Source organism: Petaurus breviceps, unplaced genomic scaffold (genome assembly GCF_028583685.1).
Source record: "Petaurus breviceps papuanus isolate PSGF00001 unplaced genomic scaffold, PetGlider_PUasm1.0 37, whole genome shotgun sequence".
Lineage (NCBI taxonomy): Eukaryota > Metazoa > Chordata > Mammalia > Diprotodontia > Petauridae > Petaurus > Petaurus breviceps.
In genome coordinates this window covers 103,842,150-103,853,889 of record NW_027186296.1, presented here as the reverse complement: position 1 = coordinate 103,853,889, position 11,740 = coordinate 103,842,150, and the positions used below count along the sequence as shown (strand labels likewise).

The window sequence follows — 11,740 nt, the reverse complement described above, 5'->3', positions numbered from 1 at the left end:
GATAAAAAATACAGTTTTAGTCTGGGAAAAAATATTCATGTTATGAATATGGTTCATAATTATAGTTCAGGCTGTTTCTTTTTTCTAGCTAAGAGATCCAGAGATAACTTGACTTTATCCTTAGTTGTATTTTCCTAGCTATAAAATTCAATATCACTTTTTAAATAAATGGTATATAAAAAATAAAAATTTGTCATTTATAATGAACACCAACAACTTTTGACTTTTGCTAGATTTAGAGGCCAGGTTTATTACTATTTTTAGGTTTAGCGTATAGTGTGAAAGTTCTCAGAGACAATTTCTCTTTCATGCTTTCAGGGGTTTGTTTCCAACCCAGTTTGATACTGGTCAATAGTCTGATTGATGGTTCAATCTTAGATGAAAGATTTATGCAAGTTACTAGTGATGCAGCTGACAACCAGGTGGAGGTGGTGAATGCCCTGCCCTCCCTCAACTCCCCACCTTGCTGTACCTGGATCTGGAAACCCCCAAAAGAGAAGACACGGCAAAAGAGTCCAAGGGGTAGATGGAGCCAACTTCCTCCAGTCTACCGGTCCTCAGTCAATCCATCATCAGGAAGCAGTGCCAGCCCCTGGGGACCAATCAGGAGTTCCCTGTGTTTTCTCAGCTAGGGGCTAAAATTGTACATATCCCTACTTTGACTAAAATCTGTATCTTATAGTCTGCTATGTGTATAAAGTAATAATTTTTTTTGAAAAAAATCCATAAAGGGTTTTACATTAAAAAAATTTTAATAATGAAAAAAAATGCTCTGAAATGTGGGATTTTAAATGGAGAGGCGCAGCTCTAACAGGGCACTGATATATTCACTGTTACCAGGATCCTGTTTTAAGGCTCTCTCATAATACGCTACTGCTTGATTCTTCTCTCCGTGAAGCTTGTGAACCAAAGCAAGGGCTCCCAAACTCTTTGCGTCTAAAGAATTCTGGTTCAGCCGTTTGAGAGCTAAATTCTGCAAAGCCCTTACAAGTGGAGTGTAAAATTTGGGACTTATCTTCATCCCTTCTAAATAATGGTCCATGGCAAGCCCTCCGGCTTTCCTGTGGAATTCCAGGAAGCGGCCGTATCTGAAGTGGGCTTGCTGCTTTTCCTCTTGTCTGACGTTCTCTAGGTCCAGCACTTTTTCAAAAACGTACTCTGCCTTTGTGAGCTGACCTGCTTCAGAGTACATGTTGGCCAGGTCTAAGTAAGCAAACACAAACAGAGGTTTCTCTCGGACAGCTGCTTCAAAATGAAATATAGCAGATTGGATTAGCTTGTTCACTTCCTGTTTGTTCTTTCCCCTGGGCTTGTTCCATGTGGCCTTCTTGATTGTGATCATTTGTGCCCTATAACAAAGTCCCATTTGGTGATGCAGGAAAGCGGAGGTTGGTACCAGTTTTAAGGCCTTTTTTAAGAGCTCAATAGCCCTCTCTGGGTTGCTTTCTCGCCGGTAAAATTTTGCTGCATAGCGAAAGACATAAGGCTCAGATGCTACTTGGTCAAGGGCTTGCTTAATATAGTTTTCTCCTTCAGAATTTGCCCCCAAGTCCTGAAGCTTTAGTGCCAGGAGAACCTTAACAAATGTACTTTTTGGATCCAGCTTAAGTGCCTTTTTCAGAGGGCTCAGAGAAAGACTTTTACTAGTAATGTCTTTATCAAAGTCATCCATCCGGTACATGACAATGGCAAATCCAGTGTTAAATTCAGGGTGCTCAGGGTCTGACTCCAGGGCATTTTCAAAACAGGCTTTGGCCCTCTCATAATACCTCCCTCCAAACTTGAGAAGGGACCACCCTTTTTCACACTCTATTTCTGGAAGCTCTGCTTTATAGCGGAAAGGACTTGACAGCTTCTTACAACTTGTTTCCACTTTGTCCAGGTAAGTCTGGGCTTCAGGGAGCCTGTCCATGTGATAATAGATCCAGGCATAGTTTCCCCAGGTCACCAGGCTTCTCTCTTCTATGTGGTTAGCATAGTCCTTCTGAATCCTTTCTTCCGCACTTTTTAAACATTCTAAAGCTTTTTCATTTTGGCCTTTTAGATGTTTCACATAGGCAAGTAAGTTAAAAAGGGTGACTTTGGATTTAATGGTCAGATATTCCAACTGGTCATCAATTCTCTCTTCTACGTAATGTACCTCAATGTCCTCTTTCTGCAGATTCCAAGTAAAGTGACAATCCAACATCAGCAGGAAGTGTTCTAAGGAATTCTTAGATATTTCACTGTAAGAGATAAAATCCAGTTTAGTTTCAGGGACACAAATAGAAATAGCTCGTGACTCATAATCCCAAATGCCATTTTTTTTAGCAATTAATAATAATGATAATATAATATCTATAACACTTACTATGTACTCAGTGGGGCAGCTAGGTGGCGCCATAGTGCACAGAGTGCTGGGCTTGGAATCAGGAAGACTCCTCTTCCTGAGTTCAAATTTGACCTGATTCACTTACTAGCTGTGTGATCCTGGGCAAGTCATTTTACCCCTTTTGCCTCAGTTCCTCATCTATTAAAAAGGAACTGGAGAAGGAAATGGAAGACCCCTCTAGTATTTCTGCCAAGAAAACCCCAAATGGAACAACAAAATGTACCCAGCACTATGTTAAGTGCTTTACAATTATCTCATTTGATCTTCATAACCACCCTGGAAGGTAGGGGCTATTATTATATCCATTTTACAGATGAGGAAACAGAGGTTAAGTGACTTGCCCAGGGTCACACAGCTAATAAGTATCTGAGGCTGGATTAGAACTCAGGTCTTCCTGACTGTACCGCACCACCTAGCTGCCCCTAAGTTACATTTTTCTTTAATTTGTCACCCTTCCATTGCCTTACTCCCAACTTTCCTGACCAAAGTAGATAAAGTACTGGGCCTAGAGTCAGAAAGACCTAAATTCTAATTGGGTCTCAGATATTTACTAGCTACATGACCTTGGGCAAATTTCTTAATTTCTCTTTGCCTCAGTTTCCTCATCTGTAAAGTGGAAATAACAACAACACCTGTTCCCAGGGTTCTTGTGAGCATCAAATAGGATAATTATAAAACACAGCGCAGTGTCTGGCACACAGAAGCCCTATATAAGTGTTAACTATTATTATGGTTAATTTCTTCAATGTGCTAGGTTCTGGGCAAACAAAGACAAAAAATGAATAGTGTCTGGACTCAAAGGCATTTGACCTGGGGTGAGGAGGTTCAGAGATTTAATATATACATAGATAAGGAAATATAAAGCATGTAACATTTATGCATGAAGTAAAATAAGAGGTATATTACTAATACATTAGATATAATTAATTTTATTTTATTGCTTTTCCCTCAAGCTTAGAAATATTTCATAAATATTGAAAAACTATTCTTGTGGAGCAGACAGGGTTGGGGAACCTTTTTTTTCCTATTGAAGGTGATGATACAATGAGCAAACTGAGGACCACATAAGGGAAAAAAACCAGCCACATTTATTTATTTTAGAAATTGAAAAGTTTCCACCCACTAGATTTTAAAATTAATGAGAAAAAATATAAAATTGTACCCAATAAATATAATTTTAAAAATTAGGTCCTGAATTTTATGGGAGGTTAAGAGAAGGAAAAATAGTGGAGGGACTAGGGAGAAGGAGAGAGAATATTTTCCCTGTTTGTTGATATTTTGGGCAAGTCATTTTCTCCTTTTGGGCCCCTTCTCCAAAAAGGTGCTTATGCCTGCTACCTGAGGGAAAGGAGGAGAGAATGGAGTATGATGTCAAGGGGTTTTGAGATGAAAAGAAGGGGCCCCTTCCTGCACTGCTGCAAATCTGTACAATGAAAGGCTTTAAACTAATTAATATCTAAGGCCTCTTTCAGTTCTCACTCCTAGGATCTTATCACTGTATAACCTGGGTATGAGAAAGGGATAGACCTAAGTTTAAGTCAGAAGATATCCCCTAGACAATTCCTGGCATGTCTTTTGCTGTGATATCAGATACGATAAGCCAATCACACAAGTAGGAGTAAGAACTTGGTCCACACCATTGGCTCTTTCCTGGTCACTAAACTGGCCTAAGGCATGGAGAGGACAGATGAGATGCTGGCCCAGGGTTCTGGTGAGAAGTCGCCTAAGGGGCTGTCCTGGCTGTATAGGATATACATATATCCTTCCCACATAGCCCTGGCTCCATCATGTGCTTATCCCCTTGTGACTCATAGTAGGCCTTACTCCTTGCCTTAGGGATAGACCCTAGGCCTGTGATTTCATTAGTACAAGGAATTTTCAGAAAAGGAAACTCTTTCTACCAAGGCAGGTTTGTACCTTCTCTGAACCTTAAGAACTCATGGAGTTAACTCTAGTACTGAGAAATTAAGTGACTTAGACAGGGTCACACAACCAATATGTATCAGAACTTGAATTTAAATCTTCTTGGCTTCAACGTCACCTCTCCATCCACTATGCTAGACTTCTGTTCCTAATCTTTCTTTTTTATAGGTTAAAATAAGGATAGGGATTGGACCTGAGAAAATTAAGGGTATTTGACATGAGCTCTCTCATTTTTTTCCTTTATCTTCATCTCAAAAGCCCTTGACATTCTCATACCCCACCCTCTCCTCCTTCCCCTCAGCCTCTGTTAAAGACATGGTGCTTCCCCTTGCCAAGGCCCCACCCCTCTATATGTGCTTATGATTCCAGTCATTCCCATTTTTTTCTAGCAGATTACAACCTCATTATCTTGATCTATCAACATCTTCCTATCTATTGGTACATTTGTCACTGCCTTTAAACAAGCCCAAGTATTGCCCTTCCCTTAAAAAAAATTAATATAAGGACACTTGATTAGATCTTAACATCCCCTTGAGTTATGATGCTATATCTCTTCTTTCTCAGCTAAACTCCTAGAAAAGCTGTCTCTGCTTGCCTACCTCTGTTTCCTCTTCTTTCACGTGTTAGTTTTCTGACCTCATGACTCAGATGAAATACTCTCTCCAAAGTTACCAATGACCTCTTCATTGCCAAACCTAATGGTCTTATTTTTTTTTCAGCCCTCTTCCTTCTTGACTTCTCTTCCTTATTGGACACTGTGGACCACTTTCTTTTCTTACATACTCTCTCCTCTCTGGGCTTTCATATTACCTCCTCCTGGTTCTACTAACCCACCTAACTGCTCCTCATCTTCCTTTGCTGGCGCATCATTTATATCATGTCTTCTTAATTGTAGGTGTTCCTGAAACTTTGCCCTGGACCCCTTAATCTTTCCTCTCTATGCCTTCTCTTGGTGACCTCATCAAATACCATGGGATGTGATTTAATTATTATCTCTGTGCAGATGATTCCTGGAAGAAAATATCCAGTACATCTCTCAATACTGCATCATCAACTGCCTATTGAAAATTTCAAAATGTATGTCATAGAGGGATCCAAAACTCAACATGTCCAAAACAGAATTAAATATCTTCATATGCCCCCAACTTTTTCCTAATTTCCATATTTCTGTCAAAGGCACAGCCATTCTTCCATTCTCCAAGGTTTGTAATCTGGTGTTATCCTTATATCCTCCCTTATCCCACATATCCAACATTGTCAGTTGACAATCTGGCTGTTTCTGTCCCTACAGCATCTCTTGAATCTCATCCATTCTCTCCTAATACAGCTGTCTCTTCAGTTCGTGTCCTTGCCACCTGACTAAATTATTGCAATATCTTCCTAATTTGTTTCCAATTTCAATTGGTCTCCACACTCCAATCCATCCTTTGCATAGGTGCCAAAGTGATTTTCTTTAATCACAATCTGACCATTGCACTCTCCTACTCAATACACTCAAGTGACTCCCAATTGACTCTAGGATCAAATATAGTCTCTATTTAGTTTGTAAAGCCCTTCACAACCTGGTCCTAGTCTATATTTCAGCAATAGAAGGAAAAATGAGGTTGAAGCCTCTATGTTGGTATGTAGTCAACCAGACCCTTTTGTGGAATTGCTGGAAGTCTCATACAGGTCTTTTCTTTGCCAGGATTAGGGTGATGACCTTGAATGTTGGCATGATGGACATGAAGGAATGAAGGCAGTTAGAGTGGCATGCATTTCCTGTCTTATCCTTGCCAGGATCTAAGGACTATCAAATAGTCCTATTTGATAACAGAGTTATAACTGGTATTGGGGGAAGTAGAAAGCAGGGATTTTGTCCCAAGGCATCTGATTGCCTTATATCCTTCCTCATCCCACATATCCAGGCACTTGATGATCTTGATGTGTAGAAAATGGTGTTTTAGGAAGATTAATCTGAAAGTGTTTTGTAGGTTTGTAGGATGGGAACTAAGGTGACCAGTTAGTAGACTTGTAATAGCCTGGACATAAGACAATGAGGCCCTAGATTTCAGAATGGAAAGTAAGGAACTGAATCAAGAAAAATAGACTAGAATTATAGCATGATAATAATGGGAGATTAATTATTATTACTTTTAATTATTAATTTACTATTTGGCCTGGACTTTAGATCTCCTGCCTCCAAACTGGAGTGTTCTTCCTGTTACACCATGTTGCTACTACCATTATGGTAGAAGAATCAGTAAGATTTGGTAACTGACTACAGTAAAGGGAGAAGAAGAAATAAGACTGATTCTACACTTCACGAGCCAGGTTTCTAAACTAGACAGAAATAGGGAAGTGTAGAGGGGAAGCTGTGTTTTGCAAAAGGTGGATGATTCTGATTTTAGTTCATTTTAAAGCACATTCATTATGCTGGTGGGACATATAGATAGAGGTTTCCTAGAGGCCGTTAGATGCACCATAGTGCATAGAGTGCTGGGCTTGGAATCAGGAAGACTGATCTTCCCAAATTCAAATCTAGTTTCAGACACTTAGCATGTGACCCTGGGCAAGTCCCTTAACCCTGTTCACCTCAGCTCCTCATCTGTAAAATGAGCTAGAGAAGGAAGTGGAAAACCTCTCCAGCATCTTTGCCAAGAAAACCCCAGATGGGGTCACAAAGAGTTGGACATGACTGAAATAAGACTGAACAACAACATATTCCTAGAGGCATTTGAAAGCAATGGACCAAAGCTTAGGAGAGAGTTTCAGATTGGGGGTGGAGAGTTGGTAATCATCAAAATAGAAGCGATGCCTGGAAGTGGGTTGGATATCCACGAGAGAAATTGTGAAGAAAGAAGAGCAGGTAGACAAGGGTGAACTTTGGGGAATGCTTATGTTTAGAGGTCTGGAGGAGAAAGTGGTTCCATTGAAAGGAGAGCAAAAAGAGTAGTCTAGGAAGTAAGAGAACTAATGTGGGATCTTAGAAAGCCAAGGAGTAAGAGGTTTCCTAAAGGAAGTACTAGTCAGAGGTGTCAAATGCTTCCAAGGAAGTGGAAAACTGGGTAAAGGACAATATGATTTGTAGTGGCATTTTTTCCCCCAAAGATTACCAATGAAATTCTGAAGAGCTACAGATGTGGGTTGGACACCTTGAACTAAGATTTTATTATAGAGTCAGGTTTTTTGGGTATATTTTAGCACTACTTTATAAAATGATCTCTTTTGTTTTGGTATCACTTTCATTTCTAATTGTATCCCTTCTTCACCGCCTCCCCAGACAGGTATCCTGGGAATAAAGAATAAAAAAAGGAGGAAAAATATGTCAATAAAGCTGCCTATCACACCATCTATGTCTGAAGGTGCGTGCAGTGTTTCATATCCATAATATCCCACCTCTGCAAAGAAGAGAGATTTAGTACCATTTTTAAACACAGCAATTTTGAGGTTACACATGACCATGAACTGAGGAACACATCTACCACTTGGAAGTGGCCTTGCTATTTTACCTTTTCCTTATCTAGGCTTCATCCTAGACCACCTATGTTGTCTGTTTCTACCTTGTTTCTTACCTCTGATGAGCCTCTGCCATGACCTGGTGCTTAGAAAAACAAATTTCTCCCTGAACTCTTTCCATGGTGTATACCACTTTGGGAAAAAAAAAAAAAAAGCACTGCTTCCTAAAGATTTCTTCATCCAGTTATTATAACTTTCTGGGGACTATTAGGAGACAGTGAAAAATCACTTCCCTGGCCTTGGCCTCAGAGGATCTGTGTTCAAATGCTGGTCATGACTACTGTCTGTGTGATTTCAAGTATGCCAAGTAATCCTTCTGAGTCTGAAAGTAGAGAGTTAACAGTTGGCATGCTCTTCTCTGTGTGCAGCATATGTCTCCTCATTTCCAGTCATTTCTTGCCATTGCTTGCTTTAAGAACCAGTTCCAGATGATTCCTCTGCTCCTGGAGGACTTTCCTGACTAACCCAGCCCTGCCTTAATCATCCCTTACCTTGCATGCCACTGGCACAGTTCATTCTGCTTTTCCTACCACTGAGTTTCTTTGTTTGTAAAATAAAGGGTGGACTTTGAATTCCTACTCAGTTCTAGATTTGGGATTCTATGAACTTTGCAGAATGGGTTAATAGGAGTGTTCAACTACATAGGTTTATGGGAGAACAGCACCTGTCTTACCCTGACACACTGGTGTGTGTCCTCTGAGGAAATATGAAACCAACCCCAAATCTCTATGCACAGAGACGATTTGCACTTCCTCATTGAAACAAAGTGGGGCAGGTCCAGGGTAGGCTGTACAACTGCAGCAAAAGGCCATGAACCCATAAATAATGGCCACACACAGCACAGTTAGCAGGGCTTAAATTTAGCGTTAGCTGCTCCTGGTGGGAGGAGGGGGCTAGAGCTCACATGGTCCTGGATCAACCTCACCCCTCTTCTTTTGGATTGGGAGATGGGAAAGCAAACTTCACTCATGCAGTGTCCCTTGTGACTTCATTTTGAATTGTAAGGAGCGAGTGCTGAGGAAACAACCTGATAAAAAAAAAGTCTTCCATGGATGAGAACAAAGAAGGGGAAGGAACATTTCCTAAGCTTCATGAAAGCTGCTGTGGGGGCACACAAAAGTAGTGTAGACTCTTTGCTCTATGGGTGTTACCAGAGGAATTAGAGATACATGATTGGCATGGGAGAGAGGGGCAAGCCAATGGTGTGCAAAGTAAGGGAATGATTTCGGCAGGGCTGGGTTAGTCGGGAAAATCCCAGAGCAGAGGAATCTGCAGGAACTGGGTCTTAAAGCAGGCAATGGCAAGAAATGACTGAAAATGAGGCCACACACCACTGCATATCAGCTGTTAACTCTCTGCTCTCTGGTCCCAGCAGTTTGAGGATGTTATTGAACACAGTCCTGGCTTTGTCTTTGGTGCACAGATATCTGCAACTTACCTAGGATCCATGGAGGGGCACTGACAGCTCTGCATTCACCCACTCTCACCATTCAGTGATTAAGCTGCTATGCTGGGTAAGTTGTAGTTCTAGGTGCTTTCAAAAGTCCTACTTATAGAAAAAAAATGGAGGATAAATCCCTCACCCCAAGAGATTTACAGTCTCTGGGTGCACTTTTCGACATGGCAGGGGCAATCAGTTTTATTTTTCCTCTTGATATCAAAAACAAAAAAACCAAACAGAAGCGAAAAGAAACCTTCCCTCCCCCAAACACTGCCCTGCTTTACTTATTAATCTCGCATTCCCCCTGCAAGCCCCTGACAAGTGTGAAAGAGAATTCTTCCTGTCAGTATTTTCCTTTTCAAAAATTGACCTTTCTCTGAAACGTCTTAGCGCAGTCTAGCTGCTCTCTCGGCTTCCTTGAGGAGAGCTAGCAGTCTCAGTCAGAAAAGATGACTGAAAAGTGGAAAAACACCCAACCCCAACAACTATAAAGCAGCCTGGTACTGGGTTTTTGTTTGTGTTAATGGACTATGACTAAGCAAATATTGGAAGGTGCAATGCACATCCATCTGCCTTCGTGGAATAGCAAGATTGCTCGGTAATTGGAATTCAGGAGAAATATTTGGTTGGAAGATCTTTGCCTGCAGTAATTTGCATTTCAGGAAGAGAGAAACAAAGGGAAAAGAAAGCCATTTACCTCATGTTTATTGCCCGGCGGTCCAGCGTCCTGAAGCACCGGAGGCTGGTCTTGCTTTTCAGGTAGCGGTCTGCAGGGCTGCTTTGAACTGGGCTTTCTCAGGACTGGAGGGACACACCGGCAGATTCTTAGCTTGCCGTGGCTGATCCTTGCATGCAACTGCTTATAAAAAGAGCCTAGCACGTCAGAGATGAGCATAGAGTGGGAGGAGGAAGCAGAAACTGGAAAGTGCAACTGATTATTGCCTGAGAAATGGAAACTAAAAGGGGTGAAAACCTGCTTCTGGACTTTAAAAACTTGAGGCACAAGTCACTGGCAGAAAATAAACTTGGGGTGGAGAGGGAGCATCTACTCTGGACCCCCACACTGGGCTAATCACTTTACAAATATCTCATTTGAGTCTCACAACAACTCTGAGAGGTAGGTACTGTTATTATCCCCAAGTTACAAATGAGGAAATTGAGGCAAATAGAAATTATGTGACTTGCCTAAGGTCACACAGCTACTAAGTGTCGGAGGCTGGATTTGGACTCAGGTCTTCCTGACACCAAGCCCAGGGCTCTATCCACTGAGCCACCCAGCTGCCTCCAGTATAATATTTAATATCTAACACATATAGTGCTTTAAGGTTCACAAAGCACTTAACATAAATTAAGTGATGCTACTGAGCTGCTCTCTAGTCATTTTGTACTAGGTGTGGTTTTCCCAGTCATGAAAATGGGCTGATAGTGATCCATCCATATACTCACCTAATCTACATTAAGATTTGTACATTTATCAAATGATGGGCTGAGGGTGAAGGGGACATTTTGGTTGAGGATCAGAGTAGAGTTAATTGGCTTTCACAGGATCATAGCCTGCAGCTATGCATGTGACACAGCCTGAGCTGTCTCGTACAGACCCAGTAAACCTGCAGTTACAACTCTGGCTTTCCCAGTATCCCCCCCTCACCACAGAATGCAGATGTTGTTGGTGTCGGTGTTTGTCTTTCATTTGTTTATTCTTAGAAGAAAGAGACAGACAGACAGACAGAGATAGAAACAGAGACAGAGAGACAGACAGAAACAGAGAAACAGAGAGAGACAGAGACAGAGGAAGAGAGACAAGCAGAGAGACAGAGATAGAGACACAGAGACAGAGACAGAGACAGAGGGAGAGGAAGGAGGGAGGGAAGGAGGAAGGAAGGAAGAATGGAAGCCACGTTGTCCAACTGTCCAGTTCCAGTTGGGTCCCCAGTGGGCAGCTCTTTTTTTACTCACAGAGCTTGTTGCTTGTCTTTCATTCTCTCTAAGAGGACCATGACGTCAAGGAGGTGATGCCATGTGTAGGGTTAATGGAACACAAGATCTTCCTCATCCATTAATAGGCCTATGTGACCACATGTGTTTCTTTTCCCTTGGAACAGCATCTGTGTTGCCAGGTCTAAAGGTACACAGGTATTTCAATAGCAGACGTCTTGCTGCTTTGAGCTCTGGCCCGCTTTACAGTTGTGACACATCCTGAGTCACATAGAGCCCTGGTGCAGAGCCAATCAGGCTCTGGGACATGTAGGTCCAATTAAGTACTGAGACACATAGATTTTCAAGCCTTTTGGACGTTAAGTCAATCAGGTGCCGAGTCTTTGAAAATAATATGTTCTGGGAGGTTGGTATTTTGCTTTGGGGCTCACTCATGGGAAGAATGCTCTCCTGAGGGTCTTTGTGATTTGACCAGAGGAGACTCTGGGTAAATGTTGTTATGGCCCTTCCCCCCCCAGCTTTGTGAACCCAGATGTTGGTGTTCCCTGATCTGGTGATTATGTGTCTATTAC

General features: G+C 41.6%; 1 protein-coding gene and 1 long non-coding RNA gene across 4 annotated transcripts in view; one reads left to right on the top strand and one right to left on the bottom strand.

The window, feature by feature from the left end:
- Positions 1 to 217: 217 nt before the first annotated feature.
- On the bottom strand, positions 218 to 10,152 carry LOC138169594 (interferon-induced protein with tetratricopeptide repeats 5-like). Of its 3 annotated transcripts, none has more exons than XM_069099181.1 (3): positions 9,931 to 10,152; positions 9,231 to 9,341; positions 218 to 2,225 (listed from the first exon to the last, which is right to left on the bottom strand). In XM_069099181.1, the coding sequence occupies exons 2-3, from the start codon at positions 9,263 to 9,265 to the stop codon at positions 788 to 790; spliced, it is 1,473 nt and encodes a 490-aa protein (XP_068955282.1). In that variant the 5' UTR covers positions 9,266 to 9,341; positions 9,931 to 10,152; the 3' UTR covers positions 218 to 787. The 3 variants fall into 3 exon arrangements, with proteins under 3 accessions (XP_068955282.1, XP_068955283.1, XP_068955284.1); XM_069099182.1 differs by having other exon boundaries at positions 9,231 to 9,338; XM_069099183.1 differs by lacking the exon at positions 9,231 to 9,341 and having other exon boundaries at positions 9,931 to 10,150.
- LOC138169597 (uncharacterized) overlaps positions 9,135 to 11,740 on the top strand; it is a 15,053-nt gene continuing 12,447 nt past the window's right edge. Inside the window, exon 1 of the long non-coding RNA XR_011170398.1 lies at positions 9,135 to 9,306. This is a non-coding gene — a long non-coding RNA (uncharacterized lncRNA). The remainder of the gene's footprint in view (positions 9,307 to 11,740) is intronic.